Raw genomic sequence first — 26213 nt, 5'->3', positions numbered from 1 at the left:
ATTAATTTATCATAACAAAAATATCAATTATCACTATGTAGTTCAAGCAAAACACAAATAAATTAATTGAAAACTTGCCAAATCTATGCTAATTTTTCAAGATTACTATATGCTATGTAAATTTTGAAATTTGAAAGATTGGAAAGTTAAATTTTATGCATTTTGTAATTATTTTGAATATATATTTTTTAATTTTCCCTCTTGTTTCTTAAAAAAAAATTCAATACCAGTGAATTTGTGGATTTATTCTGTAGGCCACTTCATGCAAACTCTATTAATCATATGAATTAGTTTCTTTGCTAATTCTCTAGGGTTTTCTTTCTTTCTTTTTTTTTTTTTTAAAGCAATCAGAGTTAAGTAACTTGCTCAAGGTTACACGGCCAGTTATTTCTGGGTGTGGTGCTGAGTATCTGAGCCCAGATTTGATCCAGGTCATCCCGACACTAGAGCCAGTGCTCTTACTCGCTGAGCCACCTGGCTACCCCTAAGCAATTGGGGTTAAGTAACTTGCTCAAGGTTACATTGGCAGGTGTTTCTGGGTGGGTGCTAAGTGTCTGAGCTCGGGATTCGATCTCCAGGTCATCCTGACACTGGAGCCGGTGCTTTTACTCGCTGTGCTACCTGGCCAACCCTCTAGGGTTTTCTTTTGTCCTCTTGAATAATATTTTATTTTTCCCAATTACAAGTAAAAACAATTTTTAGCATTCATTAAAAATTTTGACTCTAATCATTTTATTGCTGAGAATAACTATGTCATTCATAGCTGTTCATCTTCCAATAGTGCTGTTAATATATAAAATGTTCTTCTGCTCACTTCACTTTCCATCAGTTCATTTAAGTCTTCCCAGGTTTTTCTGAAAGCTTCCTGCTCATTATTTCTTATAGAATAATAATATGCTATTACAACCATGACTTTTAGCCATTTCTCAGTTGAGAGACATCCTGTCAATGTACAATTCTTTCCACCACAAAAAGAGCTGCTAAAAAATATTTTTGCATATGTAAGTCCTTTTCCCTTTAAAAAAAAATCTCTTTGGGCTACAGACCTAGAAGTGGCATACCACTTATACCAGCAATAGTTGGAACAAAGGGTATGCACAGTTTTATTGACCTTTGGGTATAGTTTCAAGTTGTTCTCCAGAATGGCTGGATCAATTCACAACTCTACCAAGAGAACATTAATATCCTAAATTTCCCACATCCCTTCCAACATTTATCATTTTCCTTTTCTGTCATATTATTCTATCTGATAAGTGTGAGGTGGCATCTTAGAGTTCTTTTATTTTTCATTTCTCTAATCAATAGTGATTTAGAGCATTTTCCCATATAACTATACCTTTGATTTCTTTGTCTGAAAACTGCTTGTTCATATCCTTTGACCATTTGTATGTTAGAGAATCACTTGTATTCTTTTTAAGTTAATTAATTTATTTTTAATTTTCAACATTTATTCCCATAAGATTTTGAATTCCAAATTTTCTCCCTACTTCTCCCCTCCCCCCTTTCCAAGATGCTGTGCATTCTGATTATACCTTCCCCCAGTCTGCCCTCCCTTCCATCACTAACCCCCCATCCACTTCCCCCTTATTTTTATGTAGACCAAAATAGATTTTTATACTCCATTGCTTGTGTATCTTATTTTCCAGTTGCATGTAAAAAAATCATTTTTTAAACATTTGTTCTTAAAATTTTGAGCTACAAATTCTTTCCCTTCTTCCCTCCTCACCAACCCTCCTTGAGAAGGCAAGCAGTTCAATATAGGTTATACATGTGTAGTTATGCAAAACACTTTGATAATAGTCATGTTGTGAAAGACTAAGTATATTTTCCTCCATACAATCCTGCCCCATGACTTATTCTATTTTCTCCTGTGATTCTGTCCCTTTTCAAAAGTGTTTGCTTCTGACTACCCCCTTCCCCAATCTGCCCTCCCTTCTATCATCCCCCTCCCCTTATCCTCATGCCCCTTAATTTCCTGTAGGGTAAAATACTAAATTGAATGTCTATGTTATTCCCTCCTTAAGTCAAATCTGATGAGGGTAAGGTTCACTCATTCCCTCCAACCTCTCCCCCTTCCACTCCATTGTGAAACATTTTCCTTGACTCTTTTATAATAATTTACCCCTTTATAATTTTATAATATAATAATTTGAGATAATTTTCCCCTTTCTAGCTATCTCTCCCTCTCCTAATATATTCCTCTCTCACCCCTTAATTTTAGTTTTTAGATACCATCCCTTCATATTAAACTCAACCTGTGTCATCCCTCTATCTTATCTATCTATCTATCTATCTATCTATCTATCTATCTATCTATCTATCTATCTATCTATCTATCATCTATCTATCTATCTATCTATCTATCTCTCTATCTATCTATCTATCTATCTAATCTATCTACTCCATCTACCCTAATATTGAGAAAGGTCTCATGATTTAAAAGTGTAATCTTTCCATTTAAGAATGTAGGCAGTTCAACTTTAATAAGTCCCTTATGATTTCTCTTTCCTGTTTACCTTTTCATGTTTCTCTTAATTCTTGTTTTTGAAAATCAAATTTTCTACTCAGCTCTTGTCTTTTCAGCAAAAGTGCTTGAACATCCTCTTTTCATTGAATGTATATTTTCCCCCTGAAATATAATACTTACTTTTGCTGGATAGGTGATTCTTGGTTGTAATCCTAACTCCTCTGACCTTTGGAACATCATATTCTAAGGCTTTGATCCCTTAATATAGAAGTTTCTAGGTTTTGTCTTTTCCTGATTGTATTTCCACAATACTCAAATTATTTCTTTCTGGTTGCTTGCACTGTTTTCTCCTTGACTTGGGAACTCTGGAATTTGGTGACATTATTCCTCATCATTTTCCTTTTGGGATCTCTTTCAAGAGGTGATTGTTTGATTCTTTCAATTTCTATTTTACCCTCTGGTTCTAGAATATCAAAGCAATTTTCCTTGGTAATTTCTTTAAAGATGATGTCTAGGTACTTTTTGTGATCATAGCTTTCAGGCAGTCCAATGATTTTTAAATCATCTCTCCTGTATCTATTTTCCAGGTAGGTGGTTTTCCCAATGAGATATTTCACACTGTATTCTATTTCTTCATTCTTTTGGTTGTTTTATAATTTTGTGATTTGGGGCGGCCAGGTGGCTCAGCGAGTAAGAGCACTGGCTCCAGTGTTGGGATGACCTGGATCAAATCCGGGCTCAGATACTCAGCACCACACCCAGAAATAACTGGCTGTGTAAGCTTGAGCAAGTTACTTAACCCCATGTGATTTGTCATAAAGTCATTAGCTTCCATTTGCTCCATTCTAATTTTTAAAGAATTATTTTCTTCTGTGAGCTTTTAGACTTCTTTTTTCATTTGGTCAATTCTGCTTTTTAAGGCATTTTTCTCCTCATTGGCTTTTTGGACCTCTTGTGCCATTTAGGCAAATATATATAGCTTTTTGGAGAGCAGTTGGGGTTAAGTGACTTGCCCAAGGTCACATAGCTAGTTTTTGTGCTAAGTGTCTGAGGTCAGATTTTAACTCAGGTCCTCTTGACTCCAGGGCCAGTGCTCTACTCACTGTGCCACCTAGTCATCCCAGGTTATTCTATTTTAAGGTGTTATTTTCTTCAGTATTTTGGGGGTCTCTTTTAGCAAGTTATTGACTCATTTTTCTTTTTCTCACATCACACTAATTTCTCTTCTCAATTTTTCTTCTATTTCTCTTATTTTATTTTTCAAGTCCTTTTTGAGTTCTTTCATGGCCTGCGACCATGACCATTCCATATTTTTCTTGGATGTATGTTTGTTTTATTAAAGGAGAAGGCAGACCAATTGGGGTTAAGTGACTTGTCCGAGGTCACACAGCTAGTAAGTATTAAGTGTCAGGGGCCAGATTTGAACTCAGGTACTCCTGACTCTAGGGCCAATGCTCTATTCACTGAGACACCTAGCTGCCTCTTCTTGGAGGCTTTTGATGCAGGAATTTTGACTTTGTTATATTCTTTTGATTTTATGTTTTGATCTTTGTCACCAAAGTAAGATTCTATAGTCTGACTTTTTTATTCTATTTGCGCATCTTCTCAGGCAAGTACTTCACTTTGTAGCTCTTTGTCAGGGTAGGACTCTGTGGTGGTGAGGGTGGGTGTACTGCCCAAGGCTTCAGGGGTTTTGTATCAGTTACACAATCCCCCACATCCTACTGCTGCCACTGCTATTTCTGCTGCCCTGGGGCTGGGACCAGACCTTAGTCAGATCATGCTCCTTTTTCACCCAGGTCCCAAAGACTCTTCCAACTGACATTCCATGCTGTCTTTGGCATTTCTGAGTTGAGAAGTCTGGAAACCACCCCAGCTACACTGATTCAGTCCCCTGAGGTCTGCTCTTCCCTGTCTGTAGTGGTGTGGCCCACAATGGGCTGTGCCCTGCTCCCAGCCTGTTGTGATAGGCCCTTCTTGTCAGGCTTCTAGGCTGTTTGGGGGTGGATATTTGTTTCACTCTGACATTTTGTGGGTTCTATACCTCTAGAATTTGTTTAGAGTAATTTTTTACAAGTATTTGGAGGGCTTAGAGGTAGAGTTCCAGCAAGTCCCTGCTCTTAGTCTGTATTCTTGGCTCTGCCCCACTTGTATTCTTATAAATGTGACTAAGTTCTTTATATATTTGAGAAATAACACCTTTATTTCAGCTACTTGCTGAAAAAACACTTTCCTCAGTTTTCTGCTTTCTTTCTGATCTTGGTTATATTGGTTTGTATAAAATCTTTCTATCTAATATTAACAAAATTATCCAGTTTATGTCTTCTAATGCTCTCTGTTTCTATATTCTTCATGGATTCTTCCATTCACCATAAATCTGACAGGGAAACTACTCTTTGTTCACCTCACTTGTTTATGGTATCACCTTTTATGTCAAAATCTTGTACTCCTGGGGAAACTAGGTGGTGCAGTGAATAGAGCACTAGCTCTGGAGTCAGGAAGAGCTCAGTTCAAATCCAGCCTCAGACACTTAACACTTACTAGCTGTGTGACCTTGGGCAAGTCACTTAACCCCATTCCCCCCTCCAAAAAGCAAAAAATAAAAATTAAAAATCATGTACTCCTTTTGAACTAATCTTGGTATATGGTGTAAGATGCTCTATATCTAGTTTCTAAGTAAACTATCAAGTCAGCTTCAAATAATGACAATTTTGCCTCCTCTTTGTTCATGTATACATCTTTAATTTTATATATTTTGTTGATTTTTCTAGTCTTTTAGATTTATGTTAAAAATAGTGGGAGAACAGGGACTATTTAATTTATCCATTTGTACAGCAAAAACATCTAGGATATTTTCATTGAAAATAATAATAGCATTGAGCTAATAAGCATAGGTGCATGCCTATGAATTTGATTCTCAGACCAAAACTATGTGTAACAATAGTGGCAACTATTAGACATGAAACAGACATTTCACAGTGGAGTGATAAAAAGGCAGCTAAAATAAAATATTAAGTAGGTAGTTATAGATATGGGTTTAGAACTTGGCAAAGAGATCAGGATTAGAAACATAATTTGAGGGATCGCCACTTTAAGAGGCAATAATTGAATGTGTAAGAATAGATGTATTATCAAAGGAGACAACCTAAAGAGAAATGAACAGAGAACACTGATAGAACTAGATTCTCAGGCACCCACATATACCTGGAATCACTGGATGATTCTACATTGAGACAAAGATGGCCTCAAGGTTCTACAACTCCCTTGGAAGAGTTGATTTTATAACAGATAAATCTGAGTTTGAATCTCAAGATTAGGTTAATGCTCTGTGACCACCATCTACATTCTAAGAAAGAAAGATATAGATTCTTCTAGTGTTTCTTTCTACTAGATATGATTGGAAACACTAGTAAGGCATTAAACTCACCTTGCCATTTCACTCATCTTCTTAAGTTTTCTAAAAGAAGTCTCATTCTAAAAACAAAAGTATTCAATGGAATACTTTTTAGGAAAAACTTGGGACTTTATGACTTTGAAACTTCAAGTGTTGCTGGAATTCTAAAAAATTCTATGTCTGTACTTATCTAGCTCATTTTATCACTGATTTCCAAGTTGAAATACTAGATGTACAGCTGTTGCAATGCCATTAACTTCATTCTAATCTGTTGGAATTCATTTGTAAATTTAGTATTGAACAATTCCAAGTGGATTTTAATTTCACTGTGGTAGATATTAAGAGAGGGTGAAACTAACATAAATGAGATTTCCAAGTAATTACAGTCCATTTCTCAAATCAAAATTTAAAACTGAACGTACAATTTGCTTATTGAATGAATATATTCATTATCATCTATAAGTACATTCTAGTGCATTACCACAATAATTAAGCATTCTTCAGCAGAGAAATCTCTAATGAGGGGAGAAAGCATTATTTAGATTAGGAATCCATGGAAAGAGTATAATGAAGAAAAAATCTTCTAATTCAAGTGTAAGTAAGATCATACTTCAGAAGAGAGAAAGATATGTGTAGGAGTAACAGATAATAAATAACCATCTCTTTTTTATCCTGGCAGAAAATAGGGCTTTTCTAGATGGTTAACCCAAGTTCCCCCAAAGGTTTACTACCTTGAAAAATGGCTCTGCATCATTTGCTACTATAAATTATCTGTATGATTTCTGTGCTTTCCAGTGGTTATAGGAGGAAATGGCCGCATTAAAAATGTATTTGCTAAAATGAACACATAATGTGAGCATTTCACTATCACTTTTAGAAATGCTAGTGGCAAGGAAAATATATAATTTAATCATCTTTGGTTAAGGCAACAATAGACAATTTATCATTGTTCAAAATGAAACAAACCAACTTTTTAAATATTACCTTGATATGACATTCTGGAGAGGTAATTATTTTGAATTTCTAGTATGGATTTTTGTTCCTATGTCATTTTTCTTTGAAGTAACATATTTATTATGCAGGTACCAACTTACTGCATATATATTTTACATAAAAGTTATAGGAAATAATCATTTTAAAGGAAAATGAAATTCAAGCCATAATCAGAGCAATATGCTCTGAGTGTAAGATAAAGGCTTAGTGGGATTAGAGTAAATTATGCAACCAATAGCTAATTATTGAATATAGAAAGCAGAATGACAAAATCTTAATTTTTATAAAATATAGATCTTAAAGTGACTTTTGGCATCATGGAGACCTTCACCCCATTTTAAAGATGAGGAAACTAATTTAGACAGTTGAATGGATTTGGAAAAGAACATTCTGGCAGTATGTGTCAAATCCTAGATCTGAATTGAAGTCTCTTTATTCTCAATTGAGAGCTACTATGATAAATGAACCAAGAGAATTATCTATACCCATCAACACTATCTATAATGTTGCAAGAACAATATCTACAACATAACTGAGAAGTGGTTATTCAGAATTTACTTGAAGACCTTCATTTTGGGGAAGTACATCCCTTTGGTAATTCATTCCACTGTTGATTAACTGTAATTGTTAGGAAGTGTTACCTTATTTTAAAGTTTCAATGTACTTATTTTATAACTTTAACACAACCCTTCAAGCAATAGTCACTCTTGTACATGATAATACTCAAAATAATTTCCTATAGATACCCTCCCCCACATTTAAAGTCTCTGCATTTCCATGCCCACCTCCTTCAACTGATCAATATACAGCATAATATCATTTTTCAATTTGTCACCATCTTAAAATACTCTATAATTAATATTACTATCATTCATGAAATAATACTCCTAGAACTAAACACAGGGTGCTAAACGTGGTCTGACCAGCACAGAGGAGAATGAGATGATCCCTCCTCAGTCCTGGAAGTTATTCTTATCTTAATGAAGCCAAAGATTTGATAAAACCCCTGACATATCACTATGAACTCATATTTTGCTTGCAATTCACCGAAACCTGTACAACAGAAAATTAACTGTCGAGCTACTTCCCTTCTCATTTTGTACTCATGATATTTTTTTTAACCCAGATGAAAAACCTTGCACTTATCCCTAATAAAAATCTTCTAATTCTGCAAAATGTTATAGTCTTTCAAAACTTGAGGGATTCTAACTTCTTATTCAATTTCTAATCACTTCTTTTTAGAAAAGACCCATTTACAAATTAGAACATATGCCAAAACGTTAAACAGGAGACAGAAAGACATGCAATAAAAATAAAAGGCTGGAGCAGAATTTATTATGCTTCAAGTTAAATAAGAAAAAAGGTAGGGGTGGCAATCATTATCTCAGACAAACCAAAAGTAAAAACTGTTGAGTCATTTTGATTTTGTCCAATTCTTTGTGACTCAATTTGCAGTTTTCTTGGCAAAGATTTTGGACTGGTTTGCCATTTCCTTCTGCAGCTCATTTTACAGATGAGGAAACTGAGGCAGAGCTAAATAACTTTAAAGAATCACATGAGTAGTGTCAGAGGCCACATTTGAACTCAAGTCTTCATGATTCTAGGCCTGACACTCTATCATTGCAGGTAATGGCAAGCGAAGAAGTACTTAATGCCTTATTTTAGCTATTTAATTATTTACCACGTTGTTTCAGTTCAAGTTTCTTTTAAGCCTTGAGTCTTTGTTAAGAAACAGAACTTGTGAACCCCATGACTTGTGAACCCCTATTGCTAATGTAATAGGAAGGGGAGGAGCTAATGACCACATATAATGAGAAGCCCAAACTGGGAGAGAAGAGAACTGAGAAGAATTGAGAAGAGAACTCTTGTGGTGGCAGTGCTGAGAAGGAGAAAACTTGTGGCATCCCAGAACTCTATATTTGTCTGTTTTGTCTGCGTTGATTTTTGTTTGTATTACTTTGTACAGAAGTGCTGGGACCTTACTAGAAGCCCTGAAAGAGGATTTTATGGTTGTCTGTCTACAGAAGTCCTAGAGGAGGGATCTGGAGGCCCTGGGACTTTACTGATGATTTGTGTTTACCTCCTAGACCCTGTCAGTGGGTCTGTGTTGATTTCTATGCCGATGATTTATACTGACTTCTCAGATCTTGTTTGTGGGTTGATTTCACAGGCAGATAATGAATTGATGATGGTGCCAGCAATGTGCATGAATGTTGTTTTGGCTCTATTAAGCTTTGTCTTCCAAGAAACAGAAACTGTGAAGGATTTGAGGGGGAGTGGACACTGTGAGCTTCAATATGGAACTGGACGATGAGCTGGATGAGGAACTGGCCGAGAAGCTGAGAGCTGCCTACCTTTGAGTCCAGCTGACAGTTGGTTAGATTCAGGCAGGAGCTGGGACCATGGAAGAGAACCATGGAAGCTGAGAGCCAACCTTGAGTCAAGATGAAAAGATTTCTTCTTGGGTACTTAACTCTGACTGAGAAGATTATGATTTACTGTGACCTAGGGGTGGAGAACTTTGACTTTTGTAATTTGTGTCCCTTAAAGGGGGCCTGCTCCTTAAGGATGATTGAGTTAAAGATTTACTGAATGATATCTTTTGCTTAAAACTGTGTGGCCACTTTAGTGATAACTTGTTATGTTATAACATTATGAATACTGTACTTTGATTTCTGTGAATGTTTTGTTTTAATTTCCTGCTGAATAAATAGAGAGTTCACTGTACTATCTAATCATAACCTTAAAGCTGTTCACAGCAGCAGTTCTCTGGAAAGCTACACATGCTTGGCTTTACTCTACACCACCTAGAAGCCCACAAAACAAAAACAGACCTAATTAAAAGAGATTAATTGAAGAAGTATTTTGCTAAAAGGTACCATAGATGATGAATAAAACATTGCAACAAGTTTCCCTGATTTCTCAAATATACAGGGAACTGAATAAAATTTATTTAAAAAAATGAGAGCCATTCTCAATTGATAAATGGTCAAAGGAGACTTCTGGGAGCCAAGATGGCAGAGTAAGAAGTCAATCTCACTCTCCCTTATTGACCTCTAAAACCCCCCAAAAATCACCTTAGGAAAAACCATGGAACAGCTGAGCCAGCAGAAAGATGGGGTACAGAAGTCTTTTAACTTGGGAAGCTTGGGGGATTAATGGGAAAGTCCCTCTAGCTATGGTAGAAGTGGAATAGTAAAGGAAGGGAGGTACCCCAGCAAGCTACCTCAGCAAACCAGTAGGAAGTCTTGAGCCCTAGGGTGGTGGAGCAGCCAACACCAGGATCCTCCAAGTGCCTTGCTTGGCACAGGCAGGGGAACCAGTAGGCTCCAGCAGTCAAACCTCCTGGTCTTTCAGCACAATTCCAGGAAGCCTAACTCCAGGTCGTCGGGAATCTAGCCACTAGCCAAACCTTCTGGTGCTTCAAAACAACCTTCCTCCAGGACTCAGATCACTCTGAACCCTGAGAACTTCTGACTCCAGCTCAGCACCAGGTAAGCTGCCAGACTCCTACAGCCACCAGCTGCCAGCACCTCATGTCCCAGAATGCAAATCCAGGGACCAGGTCCCTGGCCCCTAGCACAAGCAGCTTGGTTCAATGTCCCCTCTGCTCCAGAAGGAGAGCTCAAATTTAAAAGCCAAAAATTAGGCACACACCATGAAAAAAAAAACAGAAATAGACAATGACCATAGATTTTTAGTATGGGGACTGGGAAGATCAAAACACAACTCAGAAGAGGACAACATTTTCAATATACCCACATACAAAACCTCAAAATGATATATGAACTGGTCTCAAGCCCCAAAAGAATTTTTGGAAGAGTTCAAGAAGGATTATAAAAGCCAAATAAGAGTGGTAGATGAAAAAATATATATTTTTTTAAAATGACAGTTATACGAGAGAGTCAATATTTTGGAAAAGGAAGGATAAAAAATGACTGTAGAAAACAACTTAATAAGCAGAATTGACCAAAAGGAAAAGGAGACACAAAAGCTAATTGAAGAAAGCAATGCATTAAAAATGAGAAGTGGGAAAGTGGAAGCTAATGACTCTATGAGACATCAAGAATCAGTCAAACAAAATCAAAAGAATGAAAAAAGAAGAAAATAAAAAATACCTCATTGGAAAAACAAGTGACCTGGAAAATAAATCCAGGAGATATAATCTAAAAATCATTGGTCTACCTGAAATCCATGATGAAAAAAGAGCCTGGAGAGCATCTTTCAAGAAATCATCATGGAAAAGTGCCCTGAGGTCCTAGAACCAGAAAGTAAAATGGTTATTGAAAGAGTCCACCAACCACCTCCTGAAAGAATTCCCAAACTGCAAAGGCCAAGGAATATTGTAGCCAAATTCTGGAATTATCAGGTCAAGGAGAAAACACTGCAAGTGGCGAGAAAGAAACAATTTAAGGGCGGCCAGGAAGCACAGCAAATAAGAGCACTGGCCCCAGTGTTGGGATGACCTGGGGATAGAATCTGGGCTCAGACACTTAGCACCCACCCAGAAATACCTGGCTGTGTAACCTTGAGCAAGTTACTTAACCCCAATTGCTTAGGGGTGGCCAGGTGGCTCAGTGAGTAAGAGCACCGGCCCCAGTGTCGGGATGACCTGGAGATCAAATCTGGGCTCATATACTTAGCACCATACCCAGAAATAACTGGCTATGTAACCTTGAGCAAGTTACTTAACCCCAATTGCTTTAAAAAAAAAGAAACAATTTAAATATTATGGAAGCACAGTCAGGATTATGTAGACCTTGTAGCTTCTACATTATAAGATCAGAGGGCTTGGAATATGATATAAGGTGAAGGAGCTTGGATTGCAATCAAGGATCAGCTACCTAGTGAAATTGAGAATAATCTTTCAGGGGAGGAGATAGCCATTCAATGAAATAGGGGACTTCCAAACCTTCCTGAGGAAAAGACCAGAGCTCAACAGAAAATTTGATCTTCAAATATAAGACTCAAGAGAGGCATAGAAAGGTAAACAAGAAAGAAAAAAAATGTTATTCAATAATGGCAAATACTTTACATCCCTATATGGAAAGATGATACTTGTCAATATTGAAAATTGTATCTTTATTATGGCATTTAAAAGGGATATACATAGACAGAGGGTGTGGGTATAATTTGACTTTGATATAATGATTTTAAAAATACAATTAAGTGGTGGAAATGGGTTGTACTGGGAGAAGAGGAAAGAAAGAGACAGAAAAAGGGTAAATTGCATCACATGAAGAGGCACAAAGAACTATTACGTTAGAGGAAAAGAAGGAAGGGAGATCAACATAGTTTGAACCTTACTCTCTTCAGATTTGGCTCAAAGAAGGAATAATATACTCAGTTATGAATAGAAATCTAACTTATCCTATGGGAAGTAGGAAGGGAAAGGCAAAAGAAAAGGGAGGGGTAGATAGAAAGAAGGGAAGAAGTAGTGAGGGAAAGGGTAAAGAAAACACAGGGGGCTGATAAAAGGGAAGACAGATTGAGGGAGGTGGTTGTCAAAAGTAAAACTCTACCTAGGAGGGAAAATCATTTACAGTTGATCATACTTATGATATTTCTGTTTGTGTAAAATATTCTCCTAGTCCTGCTCACTTCACTCTGTAGCAGTTCATATAAGTCTTCCCATGTTTTTCTGCATCCACACCCTACATTAATTTCTTATAGAATAATAGTTTTCCATCACAATCATATGCCACAACTTGTTTAGCCATTCTCCAATTAATGTCCATACCCTAGATTTCTAATTCTTTGCTACCAGAAAAAGAGCTCTTGTAAGAAATTTTTTGTTCATGTAAGTCCTTTTACCTTTTCTTTGATCTCTTTGGGATACAGACTTAGTAGTGGTATTGCTAAGTCAAAGTATAGGCAGTTTTATAGCTGTTTGGGCACAATTCCAAATTGTTCTATAGAATTGTTGGAGCAATTCATAAATTCAATGGAAATTATTAAAGTTTACTCTTCATCCTGATATACATTATTTCCAGTATTTAATAGTAACCATGGAGATTTGATGAAATGACTTTTAATAAGGACAGTGAAGTTTTGAAGGAAGGTAAGATAACTTCTTAGTGATTGGTTTTTTTATCAAGGAGAAATTATTTAATTTCATTTTTTAGGGGGGAAGAGTGGAATGATATCAATCTGTGACTTCATCTGTGTAGAGAAAATTTTGTTTTGGAAACTTTCTCTTGTACTCCAGAAAAACTGTTCAATAATGTCTGAGAGTGTTGCCTGTGCTAATTCTCGTTTATGTGCCAAAGGCAGAACTTGAACTCAGGTCCTACTAACTGAAAAGTCAAACCTCTCTCCACTCTGACATGTGATTTGCATTTATACTATGGGTTAAAACACCACCATTCACAACAACGAAACAAAGCCTAAAGCGATCAAATATAGAAGAGCAACCTATTTTTAAAATATAGTAAGGTAGCCATTGATGATGCTTTAGCATGAGAATATCTCTCCTTCCTCTCCATACTCCTGTAACTGCTCTGATGGATCTGAAATAAATTGGTGTTACAATTGTGTTTTTGAGTGATTAAGGAAAAAGAAACACATTTTTATCTATGGCATTAAGGTTATTTCTTATGGAAATCTCTAAAAATGTTTAAAAATATCAAAACTCATGTCTAAGGAATACATAGTCTATGGCATAACTGTCAACAATTGCAAAATATGCTATTTTGGAAAGACAACTGAGTTCAATCTCTCATATGTTGCTTTAACATTTTTTTTCTGTCTTCCATGCATGAGCAAGAATAAGATTTGATTATTTTTATGAGGAGAGGGACACTTTAAAAATATCCAAACTAAATAACTACAATAAAACCAATAGAGGTTAGCCTGGAGAATAGGGAGATCAAGGCTGTTTCCTTTACAAACCAAGTTGGAGTTTTAAAAAGTCACTCCAGATTAAAAATCCCTGGAGCCTAAATTTGAACATAAATACTATGACATGACAATGATATGATGACTGACTTTATGCATAAGAGCATTGCAGTTTGATTAACAAGAGAGTATGTTTAGTGAGTTAACAATTCCTATAGGAAGCTTTGGTTTTTATTCTCTTGCTTCTGACATTATCTAAATAACCATCTTGGCTCTGCAGAAACATTCAAGTGGAGTGAATAATTTAAGGAAATATCTACAAAAATATTTCATCATCCAAAGGTTTTTAAAAGTCAATTATTTAGAGTTGCTCTGGTCATTTAAAAATTTTTTGGCTTTGGCTGATAAAGTTATTTTGGTATTTGTAGATTTCACCACTGACAGTGATACTTCCTCATTATATCTAAATAATGCAAACACACCAGATGAAAAGTCTGTGTTCCATTGCTAAAATACAGGTAAAAAGCTCAGCACAGTGGAAACATCTCTATGAGAAACAAAAGTGATGGGGGTGGCTATGTGGTGCAGTGAATAGAGCACCAGCCCTGGAATCAGGAGGACCTGAGTTCAAATTCAGCCTCAGACCCTTAACAAAAAAATTAGCCATGTGACCTTGGGCAAGTCACAACCCCAATTGCCCTGCCCTCCCCACTCCAAAAAGCAAAAACAAACAAACAAAAACAACCAAAAGTGATGGTGAAAAGGTAACCAGTAAGGTAGGAGGAAGAATGAAAGAACAGTGTCATGGAAATTTAGAGAAGAGATGGCAGACCATATTTGTCAGGAACAGACAATTAGAATTGTCAAATATTACAGAGAGGTCAAACAGTGATGAACACTAAGAAAAGGCCATCAGAATTAGCAAGAAATTGTTGGATGAGATAATAGAACTTTCAGAATTCCTGCGATATTGTAAAGCCTCAAAACCACTTAATACTGATGACCAAAGAGAAAAGATCAATACAATAAGCTAGACAAGGAAGTCTCAAAAATGATTTAACTCCATAACTCAATGTCAAACAAACATTCAAAACTTAACTTATGTTGGAAAGAACTCCTTATTTTAGAAGTATTTTCAGGAAAACTTGAAAGTAGTCTGACAGAAATTGGAATTATACAAGTGTCTTACGTCATATTCCATAATAAAATCAAGATTTTAATTCATTGATATGCAACTTGAATATTAAGTTCATACCACAATAGAATGAAAAGTGGAGCAGATGACGTATTTCATATTTTTCACAGCAATGAGTAGGGAAAGAATTCTTACCCAATTGATAGATAGAATGAATTACTAAAGACAAATAAATTTGAACACCTGAAACTAAAAAACTTGTATAAAAATTATCACATCATGAATAAAAAGAAAGGACTGAAAATAATCCTCATGTCAATTTTTTATAAGGGGATGATATTTGTACTATATAGATAACATCCAGAAATACAGAATACTAAAAGCCATTTCATGATTGGGAAGTAGTCGAGGGATATAATCTAAAATTTCTCAAAGTAAAAATAAAAATTATTTACAACCATATAAAAGAATTATGCAAATAATGATTAGTCATATTGGAAAGACTTTTAGTCATATAGGAATTAATACTGGAACAGTTGAGGAAAGACATGTACAGTAAAGCAGTATTGGTTGAATTGTGAATGGATATAAACTCTTCTGAAATTTCATTTGGAATTATGTAAGATGTTGTAATGGGAATGCAAATTTGGAAGATCTTCCCTGCCCCTAGACTAAAGTGCACCTGGAGCCTGGGGTGGGAGGCTTGTTTTTCAGTAGATACTTTTTGATTGGCCAGTGGGTCAATAAGGTTGTTACATTCTCTGAGCCAGGAGAAGGCTATATAAGCCCTGACATGAGGCTTTGTTTGGGGGGCTCACTTTGAGAAGTGTTCTGTGATTTGATCTGGATTCTGGGAAGTCGTTGCCCAGAGCCCCCCCAGCTTTGAAAAACCCAGATGTTGAAACCCAGATGTTGACTGGGTATGGATGTGATGGTTGGACAGTTTGGAAAACTGTCTACTTGAACTGTTTCTCTCTTGATAATTCTGCCTGTATACTTTGAAGTTCGGGGTGCTGACCTTTTTCCGCTGAACTAGGTAAACGATATATGTCTGACTGATTAAACCCATTTTGAGTGCTTTCCTTTGTCAAAGCAGATCCAAGAACCTGTGCTGGCAGCAAACCCTGAGGATGCTTGGGGTGCTTGCTGCTACAGATGTCCATAAAACTAGATCCAGAGATTCCAGAACTAGGCATATTCTCTCAATGAAGTCAATAACAAAAAGAGATTATCCATATGAACTAAAATATTCATACCACACTTTTTGAGAAAGCAAAGAAGTAAAACCATAATAGATTCCTATCAGTTGGGAATGGCAACACAAACTATGGTGCATTATTACAATGGAGCACATGATAGGCATTATAAATACATAAAAGTGTGGAAAGTCCTATAATGTATGTGAAGTGGAATAAGTAGTGATAGGAAAGCATTTTATAAGAAGAGTATAAACAGTAACAACCATGTAAAAATCAAAACCAAATATTTCAAGATTATAAAGACAAAACTTGATTCTAAAAAAAAAGGGATGAGAAGATACCTCTTTCCATTCTTTCTCAAGTTCTAGGTCTGTGGATGTAGAACCTGGTATACAACTACATTTCTTTTTTTTCTTTCAAAAATTGTAATAAATGATAGCTCTCTAGAAGGGGATTAAAAAACAAGAAAAACCAGGCAATGCGAAAATATCAATAAAAAAACTATTTAAAAAGATTATTGGGTTAACCAGTTTCAATTTGATAATGATATTTGAAACCAGATTACAAAATTTGAGGAGGTAGCAAGAGGACAGTAAGTAAGGAGAGGAAATGATTGTAGCTTTTTCCAGTGAAACCTGACCCTGTTACTTATATCTGTATGTGTTAATCATTTCTTAAAAATTAAGTTAAATTTCATTATTTGTCAGTGGAAGAAAGATTTCTTACAAATGGGAAAGTTCTTTAGAAGTCCCTGTTGGCAGATGACATTGAATCAATTTTCTTAAGTCCCAAAAGACTAAGGAGTCTTGTAAATGAGGTTCACAACCATTCAGAAACTCAAGAGTTTCCACACAGGAAAAAACATCTCTCTATTTTCCAGACAATGATATGCAGTTGGTTTGACAGATTCCCCCTAAGCAGAACATATATCTTGGTAGTATGACACATGTTCCAAGACTCACAGTGTTGAAAATAACTGTAAGCTCAGATAAAGTTGTCTCACCATTTTTCAGAACTATAAGGAATTCTGAAGGATGGGAATAATGATAGATAGATAGATAGATAGATGATAGATAGATAGATAGATAGATAGATAGATAGATAGATAGATAGATAGATATAGATATAGATATAAATATATATTTTATTGGTAATTCATTCCACTATAGCTATCCATTTGGAATTAGTCTGCTGACAGACAGTGAGGGAGAATATTAATATTATAGCAATAATTAGTTTTGTGTGTATGCGTGTCTGTGTAATCTCAACAGAGTAAATGATATTTTGATGAATTATGGAGAATATAAATCTGATTAACAAATTTTACCTGATTTCCTCCCATGCCGTGACAATTGAACATGCCCACTTTTTCATTGTCTTTGCGGCCCATGTTGTCTAAACACTGATTGGTTTCCACATTTCTTATCTGGAGGAGAAAAAAAAATTGAGAAAAATGGTGAAGTAAAGGAAGGTCTACTGACTCTAAAGTTTATTTTGTGAACCAGAGTGCTATACCTCAAGTAAGGAAGGCCATATACAAATCTTAACTCTGACACTTAGTAGCTCTGTAATCACTGTGATTCACACCACCTTTCTGAGTCTGAGTTTTCTCCTGTATAAAATGGGGTAATAATAACATGTATTCTATAGACTTTTTATGCATTTCAAAAGAGCTAATATATGTTTAGCACTTGTTGGCAAGCATGGGACATTTTGTGGGTACACTGTGTGATATTTTTGGCATTAGAGTTGTTTAAGAAGCTTGTATTTCCTTACATGATGCTTTCCTCAAGCCTGTAGAAAAAAAAAAAGGTGTCGTAAGAATTATCTTGTTAGGGGATATATCTAATTTGTCCACCAGATGGCAATCTACTCAAGCCAGTCTTAAGAGCTCTCCATAAAATGGTGTATTTGCAAGGGAGTCTTACACACTATCACGTATAGGTACAAATAGCAAAGCTGACTACTTTAACAATTACTTGTCTGCATTCTGAATTTATCTATAGGGAGATATTAACTATAGTTTAAAACACGAAAATTAGGAAATATATGGCTTCTTGCTCATTCTGTATCTGGAATTTCCTATCTTATATATTTGTCTCTGACTTCTACAGGCTTCTGGACTGTACACATTTCAATCATGACATGCAAATTTGCCAATGATTATCTTCTCATTTTAAATGCACTTTTAAAAATACAGACAATCAAATGGGACTTCTGGGAGCCAAGATGGTGGAGTAAGAAATAGATCACTCTCACTGTCCCTTATTGACCTCTGAAAGCCCAGAAACTATCACCCCAGGAAAACCCTTGGAAGAACTGAGCCAGCAGAAAGATGAGGTGCAACAGTCTTATAGGCTAGGAAGCTTGGGGGATTAGCAGGAAAGGTCCTTCTTGCTTTGGTAAAGTGGAAGCAGTACTGGATGCGAGGCATTTCATTAAGTCAGCAGCAAGCTACACCTCCATAAAACAGAGGGAGATCCTGAGCCCCAGGATGGTAGAACAGGCAAGCACCAACACAAGGACCCCCTAAGTGCCTCCACACAGGCAGGGGAACCAATAGACTCTAGTTCAGAAAACCACCATATGTGCCAGCAGGCAGATGTCCTCCAGCAGGCAAACCTCACCATGCTTCAGCATAACTCAGTGAAGCACAGCTAAGGTAGGCAGATGTCCTTCAGCAGTCAAACATCCTGGTGCTTCAGCAGAATTCTACGAAGCACAATTCTAGGAAGCATAGCTCCAGGTAGGCAGGGTCAGGTGAGCAGGAATCTTCCAGGGGCCACATACCTCCACATCTTGAGAGCTTCATATATCCCTTTTCATTAATTTGGGTATTTTATGATAGACAAAATATGTTATCTACTGATAGTTGTTCTTAAAATAATATTTCTGTTACTGTATACAATATTCTCCAGGCTCTGATCATGTTTTTTGTTATTTTGTGAAAGTCTTTTCATGTTTTTTTCTATCATTGGAATAATCATTTCTTTATAGCATTGAAATATTCCAACACAATCATGTATCACAACTTGTCCATTTATTCCCCTATTTATGGGCATCCCTGCTGTTTCCAGTTCTTTGCCATCACAAAGAGAGCTGCTATAAACATTTTGGAGCATATAGGCTCTTTTCCTTTTTCCCTATTCATCTTTGGAAACAGACCAAGTAATGGTATTGCTGGGTCAAAGTGTATAGGTATTTTAATAACCCTTTGGGCTTAATAAGAGATTTTTTTTCCAAAATGGTTCAATCATTTTACTATTCCACAAACAGTTAATTAGTATCCTAATTTTTTCACTTCCTCTCTGACATGTGTCACTTTCTCTTTTTATCATTGAGCCAATTTGGTAGGCGTAAAATGGTATCTCAAATTTGTTTTAATCTGCATTTCTTAAATCAATAATGATTTAGAGCATTTTATATGACCAGAAATTGTTAATTTTTATCCAGCGGAAAACTGCCTGTCTATATCCTTTGGCAATCTATCAATTGATGGAATTCTTATATATTCATATATATTTGATGAAGTTCTAATTAATATTTGTTAATTTCCCCTAAATCTTACTTTTACTCATTATTTTCCTTCTCAGACTCTCTTTTTACCCTATCCCTGTTCTTTATTTTACCTACCCCTCTAAAATTCCCTCCTCTATCTTCTCCCCCACCTCCTAATCTTATTTTATATTCCTCCCAAACTCTCTCCCAGAGTTTCCTCACTTCTCTAGAAGTTCAGGAAACTTCTAAACCTCTTCAGATGTTGTAACACCATGCACGATCAGCTTTCCAGAAGAATGCTACTGTGAACAGCTTTTAAGTTTCTGATTGCACAGTATAGAGAACACTATTTATTCAGTAACAAATCAAAGCAAAACATTCACAGAAAATCAAGGTTCAGCATTCAGAATATTACAATTTATCACAGAAAATCACAATATAGTATTGGCAACAATATATCATTAAAACGGCCACATAGTTTCCACCACAGCAGCCTCAAAGTTTTGAACAAAAAACAATAATCTCAGGGTGGCTAGGTGGCACAGTGAATAGAGCACTGGCCCTGGAGTCAGGAGGATCTGCGTTCGAATCCAGACTCAGACACTTCACACACACACACACACACACACACACACACACACTCTAGCTGTATGACCTTGGGCAAGTCACAACCCCAACTGCCCCCCAAAAAACAAAAAAAAAAAACAATCATCTCAAAGTACAATAGCCAAAATCTGACTCATGGGGCACACTAAGTTAATTCAATCAGTCACTTATTCAGCAATCAATTACTCAGTATCATTAATCACTAAATACAATCACTAGAAAATACATCAACCCTTCACCCCTAGGTCACTAGTAAACTACAATTTCATCACTACTCAGTACCCATGGAGAGGTCTTTTCATCTTGACTTGAGGCAGGCATCTCCTACCTGAATCCACCAGTCACCTGTATTCAAAGGCAGACAGCTCCCAGTTCCTTGTCCAGCTCTCTGGGTAGGTCCTGCTGTACATTGAAGTTCACAGGGTCCAGTTCATCTCACATGCTTCATAATTTCTTTTCCCAGGAATTCAAGGTTCAACCAAGCCACAAAAAGACAAAGTCTTAGCATCCTGGTCATGCTTCCTCAGTCTTCTGCAGCTTGTTAAAAAAATCAGAATCACCTTATCCAGCCTTGGGGCAGTGCGGGGGGGGGGGGGGGGGGGGGGGGGGGGGGAACTGTGGTCCTGGGCTCCTCTTCAGAAGAAGCTCCATCACCATGAGTTCTCAGGAAACTCTGACACAGTTCTCTATTTTCATTTCTCTTCTGTAGCTGCTCTGCCTCCAGATGCTGGTCCCAAAAAATTCTGACCTTCCCTTCCTGGGGCTTTTCCTTATATACACAAGCATTAGCTTCCTGTTTCAGCCAACCCCTTCCTGTTACATCAGCAACAGGAGACAGGAGTTCATACCTTCTGTTTCCTCCACAGAGGCTTGATCAGTTATTAAGTGCTAAGTCCCTGCTACCTTTGCTTAACTTGAAACAAGGTGCTAAATACCTACTTCTTTGCCAATACAAAAAAGGTGTCTTCAACATAAAATTACATTATCATTACAGATGTACACTTTTGTTACTTATTCAACCCAGATGAGAAAAAGGTTCTGACATTACCAGTCCTCCATCTTCACCTGTTTCCTTTGTATTAGTTCTTCCTTTACACTCCATTTTATGAGACAATTGCTCCTTTTTACCTTTCCCTAGACAGTTTTGCTTTTTAGAATCACCCTGACATATACAACTCAGAGACAACCTTTCTTTCAAATGACCTTAGTAATATTAACAGTTTTAAGTATACTGATAACATTTTCACACATCATAAATAAACAGTTTACATTTATTAGTGCCTTATAATTAGTATTTAATGATTTCCATATATTTCTTCTGGGTCTTTTATATTGTTTTTCCCCCATTGAGTTCTGTTTGTTGTTGTTACAAATACTTGAAAGTCTTTCAGTTAATCAAATGTCCTTTTTCCATTCAGAATTATCTCAACTTTGCTGGATAAGTTACTCTTCCATGCAACCCTAGCTCCTTTGCTCTTTGATATACGATGTTCCAAGACCTATGGTCTTTAAGCACAGAAGCTGCTAGATCTTGTGAAATCCTGATTGCTTTTTTGAAGTATTTAAATTGTTTAATTTCTTGTTAATTATAATATTTTCTATTTAACCTGACAATTTGAAACTTGGTCATAACATTCCTATAAGTTTTCTTCCTATGATCTCTGAGTAATGATAAGTGGATTCTTTCTATTTCTACTATACCTTCTTGTACTCATTCTTGGAAAATATATGGTAAGAAATTTATATGAGTACATTAAAACCCAGAATGATGAGAGTAAACAACTCTTGGAAGAAGAATGCTGCCTATCAGATTGCTTCCAGATGAATTAGCAGTGTGATGTGGGAATATGACAAAAATGTGATTGCTTTCAACAAAACACAAAATTAGTTACCAGTGCCTCTTGATAATCCTTCAACAAGAAAAGCTTGAAGCAGATTTTCATATCTTGGCTACAATGGATAACTCCAAGTGAGTAAAATTAATCTCTCCCAAATACAAAGATGAGTTCAAGGTTAAGTTACAAGCAATTAACTCAGAGATTGACAGAACACACATCTGGTTCCAAGCCAGTAATACCCCATTATATCTGCTAGTGGAGCAACCTTGATGGAATGGTTTGTTAAACACGGAAGAGGATTTTTTTTTTAATCTGTGACCTTGATATTGCTAATGATAACTGTCCAAAATAACTTTCCAGGTAGGTAACTGGCGTTGTTAAAACTTTGGTCCCTATGAGCAGATTCTATTTTATGCTTTCAGGATTCATTGTTTAGCTTTTGGTCAATGACATATTTCCAGAGGACCAGAAAATAAAAGGCAAGACATTAGACACTGAATCATTATTAAGAAAATTGATTTCCATGGTATTTCACAAGGAGACAGCATATTTTTACTTTTCATGTCTAATTTTTGTTCATTATTATTTGTAAGTAAGACATTTGTGCATTTTTACTCAAATTTTTTGGTTTTTGAAAAAATGATACTTCAAATTGGTGAGTTCACCTCAAAGTTTTTTATTCCTCATTCTTCATGATTAGTATGAATTTCATTGTCACAACCACAGCTTCACTAATTTGTGCTCTGTCTGCTGGATTGTGTCAGTAATTGGTAATGTCTTTTCTAATTGAAAAGAGTAAGTCATTCTTTATATTTGCATTAGAAAAGAACATATGTGGAATTTATTAGAAATAATATTATTCCTAAACTAATATCTTAAAAATTACTCAAATAGGGGGTGGGATCAAGATGGAGGAGTAGAAGCATGACCTCCAAGCGGCTCTGGCTTCCACCTTCCCCAATCAGTGTAAAAAGGGGACTCTGAACAAACTTTGGAGCTGCAGAACCCACAAAATGACACAGAAAAGCTAACCTCCCACTGACAACAGCCTGGAAGGCCAGCAGGTATCAGCCAGTGCAGCATTCTGGGAGCTGAGCCCAGGCCTGCATGAGCTGGAGGTTTTAGTAGCAGGGCAGGTCTGACCAGCCGCGGGCTGGAGGGACTCCAGATCAGCAGCAGCTGTGGCCATTTCCAGAATTATCAACCCGTAGATGTGAAGGAAAGAGTAAGAGGTCAGTGCAGTCTGGACTTTGGGACCGAGTAAGTGGGAGTGCATCAGCTTTTGCCCCCAGGGCGAGAAGCCTCTGAGACACCCAGCACAGCCAGCCAGCATCACGTGGCAGCTTCAGCTCCTGGCTTGCAGAGTGTAGGGGGACCAAGCACCAGTCTGAGGGGTAATCACTCTTGCTTTAACCTGCTTGGATCCAGATTGGAGTCTAGGGTGGAGGTCCTGGGGTGTTTGTCCAGATTGCCAGAGCATGTGGAGACCTCAGAGAGGGCACCCATCTAATACCTCCAGCAGCTGAGAAAACCCCAGGATTTGGGACAAAAGCTCCCATATCTGGTGCCAGAGTCCTACTGTGGCAAAAAGCCCAGGGGTCAAGTGACTGAGGGGAGACATGACCAGGCAAAGGAAACAAAGCAAACAGAAGATTCCAACATTAGACTCCTCTTTTGGGAACAAAAAGGAGCAAAGCATGGAACAGGACGAAGACAGTGAAGTCAGATCTCCTGCACCAAAAGCTTCAAAGGAAAATAGAGCTGGTTATAGGCCATAGAGAACCTTAAGAAGCAGATAAGAGAAGGGGAGGAAAAATTGGGAAGAGAAATGAGAACAGTGCAAGAAAATTACAAAATGAGAGTCAACAGCCTGACTGAGGAAAATCATACCTTAAAAAATAGAATAACTCAATTGGCAAAAGAGGCTCAAAAAGGCAATGAGGAGAAGAATGTCTTAAAAAGCCAAATTTGCCAGATGGAAAGAGAATCTCAAAAGCTCAATGATGAGAATCATTGCTTCAGAATTAGATTGGAGCAAATGGAAGCTAATGACTTTATGAGAAATCAAGATGCTGTTGAAGAGATCCAAACAAATGAAAGAATGAATAGAAAGCAATGTGAAATATCTCATGGGAAAAACCACTGACCTGGAAAATAGATCCAGGAGAGATAATGTAAAAATTATTGGACTGCCTGAAAGCCATGATCAAAGTAAGAACCTAGAAATCATGTTCCAGGAAGTTGTCAAAGAAAACTGTCCTGATGTTTAAGAACCAGAGGGCAAAATAGAGGTTGAAAGAATCCACCGATCACCTCCTGAAAAGATCCCAAAAAGAAAACTCCTAGGAATATTATAGCCAGGTTCCAGAATTCCCAGATTAAGGAAAGAATATTACAAGTAGCCAGGAAGAAACAATTTGAATATTGTGGAAACACAATCAGGATAACCCAGGATCCGGCAGCTTCTACACTGAGGGATCAAAGGGCTTGGAATATGATATTTTGGAGGTCAAAGGAGTAGGGACTAAAACCAGGAATCACCTACCCAGCCAAACCGAGTATCATGTCTCAGGGGAAAATATGGTCATTCAGTGGAATAGAGGACCTTCAAGCATTCTCGCTGAAAAAACCTGAGTTGAATAGAAAATTTGACATTCAGATACAAGAAGCAAGAGAAGCATGAGAAGGTAAACTGGGAAAAGAAATCATAAGGAACTTATCAAAGTTGAACTATTAACATTCCTACATGGAAAAACAATAATTGTAACTGACAAAACTTTTCTCAGTATGAAAATAGTTGAAGGGAATAGAAAAAAAAAATATATATATATATATATATGTCTATATATGGGGGTATATGGGCATATGAATACATATATGAATGTGTGTATATATGTTTACAGGTATACATAGAGAGAGGGCACAGAACCAATTTATTAGGAAGTGGTGATACTTAAAAGGTGAAATTAAGAGGTGAGAGAGGAATATAATGAGAGGAGATGGGGAGAGACAGAATGGGGTAAACTATCTCAAGAGGCAATAGAAAATGGTTACAATGGAAGGGAAGAATAGGAAAGCAAAAGGGAATGGGTCAACCTTATTGTGATTGAATTTGTCTTGGGGAGGGAATGAAATACACAGTAAATAGGGTGCCTCACCCTACAGGAGAGTAGGGGGGAAGTGGATGAGAGGGAGGATGTTGGAAGGGAGGGCAGGCTGGAGGGGAGGGAAGTTGGAAGCACCCACTTTTGAAAAGGTATGGGACCAAAGTAGAGAATAGAACAAGTGGGAGGTGGGATAGGAGGGAAGGAAATATAGCCAGTCTTTTACAATATATCTACTATGTTATTGTTTTGCTACACATGTACAACCTATACTGAACTGCTTATCTTCCCAGTAAGGGTGGGTGACAAGGGAGGAAGGGATTGAATATGGAATTCAAAGTTTTAAAATCAAATGTTAAAAAAAAAATATATATATATATATATAATATTATTATTAATACTATTTTACATGTATTTGGGAAATAAGATAAACAGGCACTGGGGCATAGAGATCCACCATGCCTTATTGGAAAAGTCGAAAGCAGTATGGGAGAAAATATGGGAGAGAGCAGATTGGAGGAGGGGATATCCTGTGGGACTGCTATTTTGGGGTGTTGGGTAGGGGAAAAACAGAGAAAATTTGCAACTCAAAATCTGGCGGAAATGAATGATGTAAATCAGAAGTCAATAAAGCATTTGAAAATGGAAAAAAAAACCTAAAAATAAATAAAATAAAATAAAATCTCTACTTTGCAGATGAGGATACTGAGGCAAACAGGGTCAGGTGACTTTCCCAGGGCCACACAGCTGGTGAGGGTCCAGCGTCAGACTTGAATTCAGTTCTTCCTCCTGACTCCAGGCCCTGTGCAGCCAGTTATCTTTGAGAAGCTAGGTTTCAGGATGCAGCCTGGCTTCCCATCAGCCATCTCTTCACATGCAAGCTGAAGTTACTCTGTACTTGTTCTCCATTCCTGGCCTATCTTACCCTGCATGGGTTGAAAGGACTCTTCCAAGGTCTCCCCAAATCCCTCCTAGTCCAATCACATTTCCTTGTCCTCCTCTCCTCTGGCCTCTCAGTCACTTCCCCATCTCTGGGCATAGCTGGCTCCCTTGAAAGGTGCTGCCAAGTATATCTGAGCAGATATTGACTCTTGTTTCCTGCTTTTGATTTCCTCTGGCTATCTTAATCTGTTTTCATAAAT

The 26213-nt window shown here is 37.0% G+C and overlaps 1 protein-coding gene across 5 annotated transcripts in view; it reads right to left on the bottom strand.

The window, feature by feature from the left end:
• Positions 1-26213, bottom strand: part of GALNT13 (polypeptide N-acetylgalactosaminyltransferase 13) — an 812973-nt gene that overhangs the window by 88197 nt on the left and 698563 nt on the right. For all 5 annotated transcript variants that reach the window (XM_069080111.1, XM_069080110.1, XM_069080113.1 and 2 more), the window contains one exon: positions 17353-17451. In XM_069080111.1, the coding sequence (XP_068936212.1) occupies positions 17353-17451 (99 nt within the window). The remainder of the gene's footprint in view (positions 1-17352; positions 17452-26213) is intronic.

Source organism: Petaurus breviceps, unplaced genomic scaffold (assembly GCF_028583685.1).
Source record: "Petaurus breviceps papuanus isolate PSGF00001 unplaced genomic scaffold, PetGlider_PUasm1.0 91133, whole genome shotgun sequence".
Classification (NCBI taxonomy): domain Eukaryota; kingdom Metazoa; phylum Chordata; class Mammalia; order Diprotodontia; family Petauridae; genus Petaurus; species Petaurus breviceps.
The sequence above is the reverse complement of the archived record's forward strand: the minus strand, read 5'-3'. Positions and strand labels throughout refer to the sequence as shown.